This window comes from Culicoides brevitarsis, chromosome 3 (genome assembly GCF_036172545.1).
Source record: "Culicoides brevitarsis isolate CSIRO-B50_1 chromosome 3, AGI_CSIRO_Cbre_v1, whole genome shotgun sequence".
Classification (NCBI taxonomy): Eukaryota; Metazoa; Arthropoda; class Insecta; order Diptera; family Ceratopogonidae; genus Culicoides; species Culicoides brevitarsis.
In genome coordinates, this window is record NC_087087.1 from 7,593,410 (window position 1) to 7,608,300 (window position 14,891).

At 31.0% G+C, this 14,891-nt stretch overlaps 6 protein-coding genes across 6 annotated transcripts in view; 4 read left to right on the forward strand and 2 right to left on the reverse strand.

Moving 5' to 3' along the window:
• Positions 1 to 14,891, forward strand: part of LOC134836089 (thioredoxin domain-containing protein 9) — a 358,198-nt gene that overhangs the window by 218,229 nt on the left and 125,078 nt on the right. The window lies entirely within an intron of this gene.
• On the reverse strand, positions 716 to 2,296 carry LOC134834155 (ADP-ribose pyrophosphatase, mitochondrial). Its single transcript, XM_063848722.1, has 3 exons — positions 1,897 to 2,296; positions 1,613 to 1,844; positions 716 to 1,551 (listed from the first exon to the last, which is right to left on the reverse strand). Exons 1-3 carry the CDS (start codon positions 2,063 to 2,065, stop codon positions 1,131 to 1,133), a joined length of 822 nt encoding a protein of 273 aa, XP_063704792.1. The 5' UTR covers positions 2,066 to 2,296; the 3' UTR covers positions 716 to 1,130.
• Positions 2,212 to 4,850, forward strand: LOC134835148 (iduronate 2-sulfatase). The gene is made up of 3 exons (XM_063850018.1): positions 2,212 to 2,529; positions 3,457 to 4,654; positions 4,711 to 4,850. The coding sequence occupies exons 1-3, from the start codon at positions 2,251 to 2,253 to the stop codon at positions 4,848 to 4,850; spliced, it is 1,617 nt and encodes a 538-aa protein (XP_063706088.1). The 5' UTR covers positions 2,212 to 2,250.
• Positions 5,212 to 7,438, forward strand: LOC134834153 (major heat shock 70 kDa protein Ab-like). The gene has a single exon (XM_063848721.1). It carries the CDS (start codon positions 5,358 to 5,360, stop codon positions 7,248 to 7,250), a length of 1,893 nt encoding a protein of 630 aa, XP_063704791.1. The 5' UTR covers positions 5,212 to 5,357; the 3' UTR covers positions 7,251 to 7,438.
• LOC134835149 (odorant receptor 43a-like) lies at positions 10,750 to 11,949 on the forward strand. Its single transcript, XM_063850019.1, has one exon. It carries the CDS (start codon positions 10,750 to 10,752, stop codon positions 11,947 to 11,949), a length of 1,200 nt encoding a protein of 399 aa, XP_063706089.1.
• Positions 12,258 to 14,492, reverse strand: LOC134833710 (methionine aminopeptidase 1). Its single transcript, XM_063848130.1, has 4 exons — positions 14,351 to 14,492; positions 14,218 to 14,285; positions 13,363 to 14,100; positions 12,258 to 12,616 (listed from the first exon to the last, which is right to left on the reverse strand). The coding sequence occupies exons 1-4, from the start codon at positions 14,443 to 14,445 to the stop codon at positions 12,384 to 12,386; spliced, it is 1,134 nt and encodes a 377-aa protein (XP_063704200.1). The 5' UTR covers positions 14,446 to 14,492; the 3' UTR covers positions 12,258 to 12,383.

Below are 14,891 nucleotides of genomic sequence, written 5' to 3' on the forward strand. Positions count from 1 at the left end.
TTTTTTAATCTATGAGAGTATTTTTCTTTAAAAAAGTATTTATTTTTTTTTTTAATTTTTTATGAATTTAATTTTTTTTTTTAATTTAAAAAATTTAATTTTTTATTCATTCAGCTTTAGGTAAGTTTTAAATTTTAAATGCAAAAATTTTAAATTTAAATTTTAAATTTAAAATGAAAAGTTCTGAATAAAAATTTAAAAAAATTAAAATAAATTAAAAAAAAAATTTAAAAATAAATAAAATTAAAAATTTTCAAATTACAGAAGAAACCCATAAATTTTTAAAGTTTTTTTTGAGACTCTGAAATCTATAAGAAAAAATATGCAATTTTTTGTATGAACCTAAGTCGACGTAAAGATCTTAAGTCAATTATATATTTAATGAATTATCAAATTTTGTACAAAAAATTCGTTCGAAAATAATAAAATGAGATGAAATCATCTCGAATTTGAAATTTATGAACGAATTTCAGTACAAAATTTGGTAATTTATGAAAATTGTTTGACTTAAGATCCTTACGTCGACTTGATTTCATACAAAAAAGTAACAAATTTTACCAATTTCAGCTTTTTTCCATTTTCTTAGTTAAATTTTTTGCCTTCATTCAGAATTTGAACTTTCAAAATCTATGCTGAAAAGAAAAAAATCTTTTATTTTACAAAAAATAACAAATATGAACTTAAAACTTACCAATTTAAGCCATTTTTTTGAAAACTTGAACGACTTAAGCCCTTCATGAAAACTTAAATTTAAAATTGAATTAATTTCCTGAGTTCTGATCATTTTTTCGCATAAAATCATAAAACATTTCATGTCAAAAATCTTCATAAAAATGCAAAAATTGAATGAACTTCAACAAATCGTTGGAAATTTACAACAATCTGCTGACACTAAAAATAGTATTTCTTATCACGTTTCTGTTAAAAGTCACAACGGACGTGCTGCTCGCCTTATCTCTTACGTATCACTTGTTATGCCATTTTTAGCACAAAGCTCATTATTGCAACTCAAGCTAAGCAAAAAAACAAACAGGTGATAAGAAATTCGAAAAAAATTATTTGTTTTGCGTAAATATTGACTTTTTTTTTATCACGAGGCGCTTTTAATATCACAAATTCGGTATTTTTCTTCACCAATGAGCTGCTAATCGTTCGACAACCTTCCTAATGAAATCCGCATGACTCGCATAAAGTTTCAGCGACGCATCGACATCGACCCATTTGACCTTAGCTGCGTCGTCGCCCGCATGCAAGCGAAATTTTCCGACTTTTTCGCCCGTTTCGTCGTGAAAATTCACCGCGACAGTTTCCATCCATGCGTTATCCGTGTTTCGGGGGTCGTCAACGTATCCCTCGTAAATGGTTTCGCCTTTGCTGAAGAATTCTTCGAGCGCTTCGGTGTTGGAATCGTCACTGTTGAGAGCTTCTTCGAAGAATTCTCGCTTGAGAGTTGAGGAAATTTGTTTGTGTTCGCCCGGATCGACCATTCCGCCCGGAATTGCCCATTCGCCGCAATCTTGGCGTTCAATGAGGATCACTTGAAGCACTTTTCTGCAAGAAAAAATGATTTTTCGTAAATTTTCATTGAAAAAAGTCAAATTCAAGGTCATACTTTTGCGATTTTGGATGAATAACGATGTCGCCTTTGTTATTTCGCTTAAAAGTCGAGACAATTGGATCCGCTGCGTGATTTGGTCCCCATCTCCCGAGCAATCCACGTCCTATAATGCCTGTTCTACCTATTGGGTTTCTTGGATAACCCTCGTCTGTCACTTCATAGTCACTCACGAAGCTGATTCTGTTGATATCGTCATCAACTGCGTTGAATTTCGGCTCAAAATCGCCTAAAAAAGAAAAAATTGTAAGAAAAATCTTAAAAATCATTAATTTTCTTACCAATTCCAGGGTCAGCCCATTCCTTTCCCGCCAAAACTGGAGATTCATAGAAAATTGGCTTGTAATCCGGGTATTTTTCGTTCCAAGAGACCAAATTTTCGGGCACCGGAAAGCGGTTGATGCTGCTACGAGGATAAAAATTGTTGATGCACTTCAAATGTCGCAACATCTCGGGCGAATTGACGACGGTAAGACTAAAAACTATGATAAAAAGTCGATTTATCGATTCACGAAGCACTTTTTCGCGTATTTAACATTGAAACTTTAAATTTAACTTTGTTTATTTTGAAGCTCCATGACACCGGCTAAGAATAGAAGACACGCAAGAGGCTTATTCGCAGTGACTTTTTCGCCATGGAATTTTTGGGCGGGCGGAAATGCTTGAAAAAAGTTCAATTTTGTGACGGAATCCAGATGTTGAAGCGAATTTTTGTAATTTTTGCTGTTATTTACTGTCTTGGTAAGCGAAATTGTTCGTGTGCAGCAACAAGTGTCGCCCGTAAAAATGTCTTGATGATAATGGTAGATGATCTTCGACCCGCAATCCGCGCTGCAGGAGATAAAAATGCCATTACGCCCAATATTGACAAGCTGCTGAACCGAAGTTTTTATTTCAAGAACGCTTTTGCTCAGGTAATTTGTTTAAATTGATAATTTGAGGGCGATACAAATTTATTTTAAGCTTTTTGTTCATTGTCTCAATATAAAAAATCAAAAATTTAATCGAAAAAAAATTTTTTTTTTATTTAATTTTTTTATATTTTCAAGTTTTATTGAAAATAAATTTATTAAATTTTAAAAAAAATAATTTTGGTAAATTAATCAATTATTTTTTAAATTAAAAAATTTTTTTAAATTATTTCGATACAAAAATTTTAATGAGAAGAAAAAATATTTTTTTATTATTAAAAGTATTTTTTAATGATATACCTAAATATAAATTTTTTTTTTGAAATAAAATTAAAATATATTTTTAAAAAAATTTTTTTTAGAAAATAAAAAAAAAAATAAAAAAAAAAATTTTCAAAAAAATTTATTAAATTTTTGAAAAAAAAAATAATTTTTGATTTAAATTATTTTTTAAGAAAAAAAATTAAAATATTTTTCAAAAAGATCTTTAAAATTAAATTAAAATATTTTTTTTTTTAATTTAAAAAATTTAAAAAATTAAAATTTTTAAAAAAAAAATTTATTTTTTTTATGAAAAAAATTTAATTTTTAAAAAAAAAAAGTAAAATTTTTTTTAAATTTTTAAAAATTATTTATTTTTTTTATTTTGAGATAATTTTGATGAAAAGGAAAAGTTTTTTTAAAGAAAAGTTTATTTAATTTTTTTTTTTAAATTTTATTTTCTTTTTAATACTGCTTTAAATTTATTAAAAAAAAATTGTCTTAAAAAAATTTTTTTTTTTAAATAAAAAAAAAAATAAATATTTTATTATGAAAAATTTCATTAAAAATTTTAAAAAATTTAAAAAATTGAGACAAAAAGCTTAAAATAAATTTGAAGCGCCTAAATTGAATTAAATTACTCACCCAATTTATTTATTTTTCTCACAGCAATCATTATGCGCTCCAAGTCGAAACTCCATTTTAACTTCTCGTCGCCCCGACACCTTGCGACTTTACGATTTTCACAGTTATTGGCGCGATGTAGCTGGAAATTTCACAACTTTCCCTCAATATTTCCGCGAAAATGGATATTTCACGTATTCCATAGGCAAAGTTTTCCATCCGGGCGAAAGTTCGAACAACACAGATGACTTTCCCGCATCTTGGAGTCTCCCAACATTCCATGCTGAGACCGAAGAATTCCTTAATTCACCATTTTGCGTCGATCGCGATACCGGAGAGTTCACAAATAACCTTTTATGTGCTGTGGATTTGAATCTCGTGCCTTTTGGAACGTTACCTGATATGGAAAACACCGAAAAAGCCATCGAAATGCTGCAAAAATCGTATGAAAATGCATCGGAAAGTCCCTTTTTCATCGCAATCGGGTATCACAAGCCTCATATCCCGTTCATGTTTCCCTTGGAGTACTTAAGGTACCATCCGGAGACCAAATTCACGCATCCCCGAGACTTTTTCAAGCCAAATGACATGCCGGTAGTTGCTTGGGCAGCCTTTAATGACTTACGAAAGCGACGTGATGTCGAAAAATTGAACTTGAGTTACCCGTTCGGGACATTTGAAGCGGATTTCGCGATGAAAGTAAGACAACATTACTACGCGAGTGTCACTTATATCGACTTTTTGATCGGAAAACTCCTGAATAACGTAAATTTCGACGATACAATCATCGTTTTGGTTGGCGATCATGGCTGGAGTCTCGGCGAACATGCAGAATGGGCGAAATATTCCAACTTTGATGTCGCTTTGAACGTTCCTTTGATCATTTTTGATCCTCATTCGAGTTCCAAACCTCGTCACATCCCAGAAATCGTCGAATTAGTGGATATTTTTCCAACAATCGTTCATTTGGCGGGGCTTGAACACCTGAAAAAATGCAAAAAATTGACAAAAACTTGCACTCAAGGTAAATCTCTCGTCCCTTTGATGCACAAAATGATCGAAAATCATCCTCTCGAGTACTCGGCATTCAGTCAATACCCAAGAGCAGGACTTTATCCGAGCCAAATACCGAACAGCGACGAACCACGACTGAAAAACATCCAAATAATGGGTTACAGCATCCGAACACGACAATTTCGCTACACAATTTGGATCCCATTCAACCACGAAACCTTCGCAGCAGGTAAATTTCCGCTAAAATTTTCTCGAAAACCCAAATTTAGCTCATTTTTTTCTTAGATTGGAGGACAATCATCGCCGAGGAACTGTACGACCATTCATTTGACGCGGAAGAGAGAGAAAATATCGCATCTCGACCCGAAATTTCTCACATTAAAAGCATTTTGTTCGAGAAATTACACAAAAAAATGAAGCAATAGCTAAAAAATTTAATAATTTATCGATTTTTTCGTCATCACGAGCATTCTAGATGGTTCCATCGAACACTTTTTCCATAGAAAATGTAAAATCTTCTTCCAGTTGTCGAGAAATTTCGTTCCGTCAACGACGTTTTCGTTTGAAATCCACAAATGCACTTCCCTCTCTCGATTTTTCGTGCATTGGAAGTCGCGCACGTCCATAAATGTACGTAAATTCTCCCGTTTTCGAGATTTTTCGGTACGAATGGAAGTGCGCGGAACGAATGGAAGCACGTAGAAATTTCTCGAACCGTTATTTTTGATATAAAAAGGCGGCGTTGGAAGGCATATCGTCAGAAGTAAATCAGAAAGCAAAGAATAAACAACTGAAAAAACAGTAAAAAATTAAAAAGTTTCAAAACAAAAAATTAAAAAAAAATATTTTCAAGTGTTAAAAGTTAAAATCTAACAAAAATCCATCAAAAAAAATTTTTTAAGTGAAAAAAAGTAAAAAAATCACCACAAAAAATGCCTGCAATTGGAATTGATTTGGGAACCACATACAGCTGCGTTGGCGTTTGGCAGCATGGCAAAGTCGAGATCATCGCAAACGACCAAGGCAACCGCACAACTCCATCTTATGTCGCTTTCACGGACACAGAACGCCTAATTGGCGATGCTGCCAAGAACCAAGTCGCCATGAATCCCAAAAATACAGTTTTTGATGCAAAACGTCTCATCGGGCGCAAGTATGACGATCCAAAAATCCAAGAAGACATCAAACACTGGCCCTTTGCTGTCGTCCAGGAGAACGGAAAACCCAAAATTTCCGTCGAATTCAAGGGAGAACGCAAACGTTTCGCTCCCGAAGAGATTTCCTCGATGGTTTTGACAAAAATGAAGGAAACAGCGGAAGCATTTTTGGGCAAATCCGTAACAGATGCCGTCATTACCGTGCCAGCTTACTTCAATGACAGTCAGAGACAAGCCACGAAGGATGCCGGAGCAATTGCCGGATTGAATGTTAAGAGAATTATTAATGAACCAACGGCAGCGGCACTCGCTTATGGCTTGGATAAGAACTTAAAGGGCGAGAAAAATATTTTGGTGTTCGATTTGGGCGGCGGAACGTTCGACGTAAGCATTTTGACGATCGATGAGGGAAGTTTGTTCGAAGTACGAAGCACTGCTGGCGACACCCATTTGGGCGGCGAGGACTTTGACAACCGTTTAGTCGATCATTTGTGTCAAGAATTCAAGAGAAAATACAAAAAAGATGTCAAATCCAACCCACGAGCCTTGCGTCGCTTGAGAACTGCTTGCGAACGCGCCAAGAGAACACTTTCAAGCAGCACCGAAGCAAGTATTGAGGTCGATTCCTTGATCGATGGCGTCGATTTCTACACAAAAGTCTCGCGGGCACGTTTCGAAGAGCTCTGCGCCGATCTTTTCCGTGGCACATTGGATCCCGTGGAGAAAGCCTTGCGCGATGCAAAGATGGATAAGTCCAGTATTCACGATATTGTGCTCGTTGGAGGCTCAACTCGCATCCCGAAGGTCCAAAAACTGCTACAAGACTTCTTCAATGGCAAAGATTTGAACAAAACCATCAATCCGGATGAAGCTGTCGCCTACGGAGCTGCAGTTCAAGCGGCAATTTTGTCAGGAGAGACAGATTCGAAGATCCAGGACGTCTTGTTGGTCGATGTCGCGCCATTATCTCTCGGAATTGAGACCGCAGGAGGTGTTATGACGAAGTTAATCGAGCGAAATACCCGAATTCCGTGCAAACAAACGAAAACTTTCTCAACTTATGCCGATAATCAACCGGGAGTGTCGATTCAAGTGTTTGAGGGTGAACGAGCGATGACGAAAGACAACAATATGCTCGGTAATTTCGATCTTTCGGGTATTCCGCCGGCTCCGAGAGGCGTCCCACAAATCGAAGTCACCTTCGACTTGGATGCAAATGGCATTTTGAACGTTTCGGCGAAGGAAATGAGCACCGGAAATGCCAAAAATATCCAAATCAAGAACGATAAGGGACGATTGTCACAAGCGGAAATCGATAGAATGCTTGCCGAAGCTGAAAGATACAAAGATGAAGACGATAAGCAACGTGAAAAGGTCGCCGCTCGCAATGCGCTTGACAGTGTGAAACAAGCAGTTGAACAAGCGGATGATAAGTTGAGCGAAGGGGAGAAACAGACTGTTAAAGATAAATTCGAGGAGACGCTCCGCTGGTTGGATGCAAACACCTTGGCAAAAAAGGACGAATTTGATCACAAAATGCGAGAGTTGCAGAATGTTTGCACGCCCTTGATGACAAAGATGCATGGCGGAGGTCCTCAAGCTAATTGTGGACAACAAGCGGGCGGATTTGGCGGAAGATCGGGACCGACTGTCGAAGAAGTAGATTAAGTTGTTGATTAATTGTAAATTTTAATTTTTTAAGACAAATATCCTGTGAATTCTCAATTGTTTTTTAGATTTTTTTTGTTCCTAAAGCCGAATTACCATAAAAATTGTACATTTTTGTAAATATTTAGCTGAACTTGTACATTTTGTTTGTAACCACCGCTAAGTCAAAATAAAGTATTAAATTTAGGTTAAGGAAAAAAAAAGTTTTTTATTTTTCCCTTAAAATTTTGTCTAAAGTCACTTGAATTTCAACTTAGAAAATTATTTTTTTTTTAGTCAAAATTTTTAAAATTTAATAAATTAATTTATTTAAAAATTTTAATTTATTTTAATTATTATTTTTAATTTATTTTTTTGGTCTTAAAATATTTTTTTAATTTTATTTTGAATCTTAATTTTTATTTTTTTTTAAACAAAAATTTTGTATTAAATAAATAATAAAATAAAAATTTGAAAAAAATAATTAATTTTAATTAAAAGAATAATTTTATCCCAATTTTTTTGAGACAAAAATGATAAAATTAATTTCAAAAAATAAATAATTTAATTTTTTTAGACCAATTTTTATCCATTATAATCCATTATGATCTCAGATTTTAATATTTTGACTCAGATACTCTATTAAAAAAGTATTTTGAAAATCATATTTTTTTAATTTAAAAAGGCTTGAAAGAAAATTTTGTCAAAAATGATAAATTTGAGTCTAAATTTTTAATGGAGCAAAAACAAAAATTAATTTTTAATATTTTTTAAATTAACAAAAAAAATAAATTATTATTAAATTATTTTTAATAATTTTTTTATAAACAAAAAAAATATTTTTAATCCAAAATTTGTTAATTTCAATTATTTTTTTAAAATTTTAAAAAAATTTTTAAATTTTCAAAACAAAACTGTGTCAAAGAAAAAAATTTTTTTCAGTTTCAATTTTTTTTTTGAATAAAAATTAAAAATTAAATTTTCTGACAAATTTTTATCCATTTGGAGCAAAATTTGACAAAAATTGCTTTGACACAGTTTTTGACACAGTTTTTTTGTTCTTGATTTAGTTTTCAAATCAAAACTGTGTCAAAGAAAAAAAATTTTTTCAGTTTCAATTTTTTGGCAGTTTTGAGTTATAAAATGATTAAAAATGATAAATTAGAGCCCTCTGACAAATTTTTATCCATTAATAAGCAAAACTATTTTTAACAAAATTTGCTTTGACACATAAGTTTTTGAGCCCTCTGACAAATTTTTATCCATTTGGAGCAAGATTTGACAAAAATTGCTTTGACACAGTTTTTGACACAGTTTTTGACACAGTTTTGTTCTTGATTTAGTTTTCAAATCAAAACTGTGTCAAAGAAAAAAAATTTTTTCAGTTTCAATTTTTTGGCAGTTTTGAGTTATAAAATGATTAAAAATGATAAATTTGAGCCCTCTGACAAATTTTTATCCATTTGGAGCAAGATTTGACAAAAATTGCTTTGACACAGTTTTTGACATAGTTTTTGACACAGTTTTGTTCTTGATTTAGTTTTCAAATCAAAACTGTGTCAAAGAAAAAAAAATTTTTTTTCAGTTTCAATTTTTTGGCAGTTTTGAGTTATAAAATGATTAAAAATGATAAATTAGAGCCCTCTGACAAATTTTTATCCATTTGGAGCAAAATTTGACAAAAATTGCTTTGACACAGTTTTTGACATAGTTTTTGACACAGTTTTTTTCTTGATTTAGTTTTCAAATCAAAACTGTGTCAAAGAAAAAAATTTTTTTTCGGTTTTAATTTTTTTGCAGTTTGGAGTTATAAAATGATTAAAAATGATAAATTAGAGCCCTCTGACAAATTTTTATCCATTTAGAGCAAGATTTGACAAAAATTGCTTTGACACAGTTTTTGACATAGTTTTTGACACAGTTTTGTTCTTGATTTAGTTTTCAAATCAAAACTGTGTCAAAGAAAAAAATTTTTTTTCAGTTTCAATTTTTTGGCAGTTTTGAGTTATAAAATGATTAAAAATGATAAATTAGAGCCCTCTGACAAATTTTTATCCATTTAGAGCAAGATTTGACAAAAATTGCTTTGACACAGTTTTTGACATAGTTTTTGACACAGTTTTGTTCTTGATTTAGTTTTCAAATCAAAACTGTGTCAAAGAAAAAAATTTTTTTCAGTTTCAATTTTTTGGCAGTTTTGAGTTATAAAATGATTAAATATGATAAATTAGAGCCCTCTGACAAATTTTTATCCATTTAGAGCAAGATTTGACAAAAATTGCTTTGACACAGTTTTTGACATAGTTTTTGACACAGTTTTGTTCTTGATTTAGTTTTCAAATCAAAACTGTGTCAAAGAAAAAAAAATTTTTTTCAGTTTCAATTTTTTGGCAGTTTTGAGTTATAAAATGATTAAAAATGATAAATTAGAGCCCTCTGACAAATTTTTATCCATTTGGAGCAAAATTTGACAAAAATTGCTTTGACACAGTTTTTGACATAGTTTTTGACACAGTTTTGTTCTTGATTTAGTTTTCAAATCAAAACTGTGTCAAAGAAAAAAAATTTTTTCAGTTTAAATTTTTTGGCAGTTTTGAGTTATAAAATGATTAAAAATGATAAATTTGAGCCCTCTGACAAATTTTTATCCATTTAGAGCAAGATTTGACAAAAATTGCTTTGACACAGTTTTTGACATAGTTTTTGACACAGTTTTTTTCTTGATTTAGTTTTCAAATCAAAACTGTGTCAAAGAAAAAAAATTTTTTTCAGTTTCAATTTTTTGGCAGTTTTGAGTTATAAAATGATTAAAAATGATAAATTAGAGCCCTCTGACAAATTTTTATCCATTTAGAGCATTTGACAAAAATTGCTTTGACACAGTTTTTGACATAGTTTTTGACACAGTTTTTTTCTTGATTTAGTTTTCAAATCAAAACTGTGTCAAAGAAAAAAAAATTTTTTCAGTTTCAATTTTTTGGCAGTTTTAAGTTATAAAATGATTAAAAATGATAAATTTGAGCCCTCTGACAAATTTTTATCCATTTGGATTTATTATTATTTTTTTTTTAATTTATGAATTTTTTGATTATTTTTCTTCTCATTTTATAATTTTTTTAAATTTCTTTTATTCTTAAAAATTTTTAAATTTTTTTTTACGGTTTTTTTGCTCTTGATTTAGTTTTTATTTTTGGCAGTTTTGAGTTAGAAAATGATTAAAAATGATAAATTAGAGCCCCCTGATAAATTTTTTCATTTGGAATTTTTTACTTTTTTAATAAAAAGAGAAAATAACAATAGCTCGAAGTATTTTCTCTAACTAAATAATTCACAAAAAAAAACAAATAATCAATTTTCTTAATAAAAAAAAATATTATCCTCATTATATTTTTACGACTTTAAATGCTTGATTCTCTCTAAAAGCTTTCTTCTTCGAACCAATTTGCGACATTTATCGATCGTACAATGCAAAAATTCACTTTCAGTTCAGTAATTTTTTGCATTTTACACTTGCCTGATCATGTCTCAAGCTAAAAAACCTGAAGAATTTTCCTTATTGGTGCCGAAAAATGCCCGCGAGCCTTTAAAAACTCACATTTTCCTCATGAAATGTTACAAATTGTGTGCAATGCCGCTCGTCGGAGATCTTTACCATCGAAATTGGTCCTTGAAGAATTTTCGAGTTGCTCACTTGACGCTTCTCATTGCTTGGACCTTGACGTTGTACACGTGGAATTCCATTTCGTTGCGTCACAATCCGAATCAGATGTTTCTCAGCATCGTCGCCTTGCTTTTCGATCTTTTGGGCATTCAGCGTTTCCAAAAGTTTCTTTTTTCTCGAGATTTTGCACTAATTCTTTGCAATAATGTGCGTGATTTCACGGAAAAATGGGAAAAACGATCGGAAGGGTATCAGATTCTCGTTTGGTACTTCAATTTGATCAAAATTGTCGTAATTTCGGGCATGGTGACATTTTTCGCTATTGCGATTGTGCTTTCGTTCGCTCCAATATTGATTTTTGTCGTTACCGGAGGTCGAATGCAACTCGTTTATCCGATGTATGTGCCTCATGTTGACTTTACGACGCATCCTGGCTTCGAATTGCACGTTTTCTTGCACATGTACGCCATTGTGTTCTTCATCGATGCCTTGACGCCTCTCGTGGGAGTCGTTTTTAGCAATTTTGTGATGATTTGCGCGCGAATTGACATCTTGTGTGCCCGCATGCTGATTCTGAGTCAAAAAGTCGATGAACAAAACGAAGAAAATTCACGAAAATCACTTCACGAGATCATTGTCGAGCATCAAGAGTTGCTGAAATACATCGATATGTGCGAGGAACTCTTCTCGATGCAACATTTGACGGATCATGGAGTCGTTGCTGCTCAAATTTGTCTCTCGCTGTACTCGTTGATGAAACATTCGTGGTATTTGGGCATTGCTGTCATTTTTATTGGGACTTTTATGCTTTTTACAGTTGATTTTGTCGGAACGATCATTCTGGTCAAGTTGGAGAAGCTCCTCAATGAAGTTTGGAATGTTCCGTGGTATTTACTGGATTCGAAAAACAAGTCAAGTTTTTGTTTTTTGCTCGCGAATGCACAAAAAGTCGATCGATTGAGTATCGGAGGGAGATATCCGTTGTCGCTTGATACATTTGTTGAGCTTTATAAACGTATTTACTCTTATTTGATGATTCTCATGGAAATGGAGTCGTAAATTTTTATTTAAACCTGAAAAAAATCAAATTAAATTTAATTGAACTATTTATTAATTTTTAGGTAATAAATTTAAATTAATTTTTATTTTTAAAATTAATTTTTAAATAATTAAAAATTTTTAAAATTAATTTTATTTAATTAAATAAATTAAATAATTGATTTTAATTAATTAAATAATTTAAATAAATAATTTATTTATTTAAAAATTTTAGATTTTTAAAAAAATTATTTAAAAAAAAATTCATCGAAAAATTAACAAACTTTAAATTTTTAAATGAAAAATATAAAAAAAACGATTATTTTGCTTTGCAAACAATTTATTTCTTGTTTTTTCCATTTTCGATAATATTTTCATATAAAAATGTTCAACAAAAACCTGATTATGTGTGATATTAAAAGTTCTGACTAAGAAAAAAATTTTAAAGAGAGAGTCTACATTTTATCCATAAAGTGAGGCAGTCCCGTTCCATTGCGTCTTTTGGTTAAAATTTCACAGCCAGTTTCCGTGACGAGGAGTGTCTGTTCGAATTGCGCCGAGAATTTGCCGTCTTGCGTAACGGCAGTCCAATCATCAGGCCATTGGCAATCGCGCCACGTACCTTCGCTGATCATCGGCTCAATTGTGAAGCAATGTCCCGCTTTCATGACACCGACGGCGTTGTTTTCTACGAGAAAAAATTTATTTTTAATTTCTGGCGAATTAAAATAATTTTATAATTTAATTAATTCAAATAATTTTAATTCAATTTAACAAAATAATTATTACTATTTGGAATTCTTTAAAATTTTTAAAATTATTTTTTTTTTAATAAAAAATTTTAAAATTATTTTTTTTTTTTAGTATAAAATTTTAAAATTAATTTTTCTAATTTTTTATTTAATTTTAATAAATTATTTTTTGTTGTAAATAATTTTTTTTAATTTTTAGGAAAAAAAAAATATTATTTAAAATTGAGTGAAATTTTTTTAAAAAAATTGCTTTAAATTTTACTCAATTTTTTTTTAATTTTTCATTCAATTTCAATTATTTAAAAATTATTTAGGAAAAAAATATTATTTAAAATTGAGTGAAAATTTAAGAAAATTTTTTTTTTAATTTTTTTCGAGTTGCAATTTTTTAATATAAATTAAAAAAAAATTAAATTTAGTTTCCTAAATAATTAATTAATTAAACTAATAAATTGTAAATAAATGTAAAAAAAATTAAATTATTATTAAAAAATTTAATATTTTAAATTCAAGCCTTATTAATTAAAAATTTTTAATATAATTAAAAAAAATTTTAATTAATTTTATTTTTTTTTTTAAATTAAAAAATTAATTAATTCATCAATAATTTTTAACTTTTTTTCATGTTTTCAGATTTTTATGAAATTTTATTTAAATAATATTGTTAAAAAATGAGACTTACTCGCATAATGTGGCACATTTGGAGCTGTATGGAACAACCGATGAATGCCATGCCCACAATAGCTTCGAACAACGCTGAAACCATGACTGCGAACATGTTTCTCGATAACATTTCCGATTTCGCGATACCTTTCTCCCGGCTTGACGATATCAATTGCCTTCATTAGCGACTCGTAAGTCACTTGAACGAGTTTTTTGTGTTGCTCCTTGACATTTCCCACGAAAAACGTCTCATTCAAGTCGCCATGAAACCCTCGATGGTACACCGTAACGTCAACATTACACAAATCTCCGTCTTGCAAGGGTCTCAAATCGGGAATTCCGTGACAAATTACCTCATTTACCGACGTGCAACAACTTTTCGGGAAATTATAGTAGTTCAAGGGACTCGGATAACATTCGCGTTCGATACATGCCTCATGCACGATTCGGTCAATTTCGTCTGTGGTAACGCCGACATCGCAAACGCGCGCTGCCTCATCCAAAACTTCGCGCCCGAGACGCGTTGCGACTTTCATGCCTTCAATTTCCTCGTCATCCAGCACTTTGATTGTCGTATTGCCGCGCAGCTGCTCTTCCGACAAACTCTTGCCACGCGGATGATCCGCATAATCGGGTCGCTTGATGGTATCGGGCACGGGACGCTTTTCCGACTTTGGGAAGGGACGAAGGGCGCCGGTGAATGTGTATCCGGGCCATGGATTGTAGCCCTCGTCTTGCTTGTTGTTCTCCGCTGCTTCTGAAAATGCATTTTCGGAGAAAAAAACATTTTTTAGAATTACTTCCATAAAAGGAAAAAATGCGAAAAAACATGCGATGCGAAAAATTCTTCAGCAAAAAACGGAATTTTACTCACTCGCTAAGGTGTGAATTATTTTGTGACTTTTCCAGGATCCCTTGAAACAGTCTTGTGAGCAAAAGTAGCTGAAAATGTGACAAAAACTCAATGAGCCGGGTTTAATTTGGGGGATTTTGCGTGAAAAACTTACGAATTCATGCCCAATTTGATGCAATTGGGACATTGAAGAGCCGCTGGCTTCGTACATCCTTGAGTTTCACACGAGTGCTTCATGATATCTGCCATTTTCAGCCTTTTTATCGGGATTCTCGCGAGCCTTAATTAATAAAAAATAGCAATTTGCCTTGATGTTGATTCAATGTTTTGGTGAGAAGCGACATCTCTTGGAATTTTACAATTTTTTATTTTTAAAAATTATTATTTATTTATTTAAATTAAATATTTAAATAATTTTTATTTTTTTAATTTATTTAATTATTTAATTTTATTTATTTAACTTACTTAATTATTTATTTTTTTTTTAAATTTAATTAATATTTTTTTTAATTTAATAAATTTTTTTAAAAATAAATAAAAAAAAATTTTTCTAATTTTTTTTTTAGAATTTTTAATATTTTTCTTTTAAATTTGGCTCTATAAGATAAAAAGTTTCTAAAATTTAATTTTATTTTTTATGATTTTTTTTTAAATTTCTTTTTTACATTTATCGATTAAAAATGTTAAAAAATCAT

Bases quoted from the DNA above. Each gene is read 5' to 3' on its own strand.
- LOC134834155 (XM_063848722.1), bottom strand. From the start codon at position 2,065: ATGTTGCGACATTTGAAGTGCATCAACAATTTTTATCCTCGTAGCAGC. The intron at 1,845-1,896 runs GTAAGAAAATTA...TTTCTTTTTTAG, and splicing joins ATGGGCTGACCCTGGAATTG to GCGATTTTGAGCCGAAATTC. The intron at 1,552-1,612 runs GTATGACCTTGA...TTTTTCTTGCAG, and splicing joins ATTCATCCAAAATCGCAAAA to AAAAGTGCTTCAAGTGATCC.
- LOC134833710 (XM_063848130.1), bottom strand. From the start codon at position 14,445: ATGGCAGATATCATGAAGCACTCGTGTGAAACTCAAGGATGTACGAAG. The intron at 14,101-14,217 runs GTGAGTAAAATT...ATGCATTTTCAG, and splicing joins AATAATTCACACCTTAGCGA to AAGCAGCGGAGAACAACAAG. The intron at 12,617-13,362 runs GTAAGTCTCATT...TTTTTCTCGTAG, and splicing joins AAATGTGCCACATTATGCGA to AAAACAACGCCGTCGGTGTC.
- LOC134835149 (XM_063850019.1), top strand. From the start codon at position 10,750: ATGTCTCAAGCTAAAAAACCTGAAGAATTTTCCTTATTGGTGCCGAAA.
- LOC134834153 (XM_063848721.1), top strand. From the start codon at position 5,358: ATGCCTGCAATTGGAATTGATTTGGGAACCACATACAGCTGCGTTGGC.
- LOC134835148 (XM_063850018.1), top strand. From the start codon at position 2,251: ATGGAATTTTTGGGCGGGCGGAAATGCTTGAAAAAAGTTCAATTTTGT. The intron at 2,530-3,456 runs GTAATTTGTTTA...TTTTTCTCACAG, and splicing joins TCAAGAACGCTTTTGCTCAG to CAATCATTATGCGCTCCAAG. The intron at 4,655-4,710 runs GTAAATTTCCGC...TTTTTTTCTTAG, and splicing joins CCACGAAACCTTCGCAGCAG to ATTGGAGGACAATCATCGCC.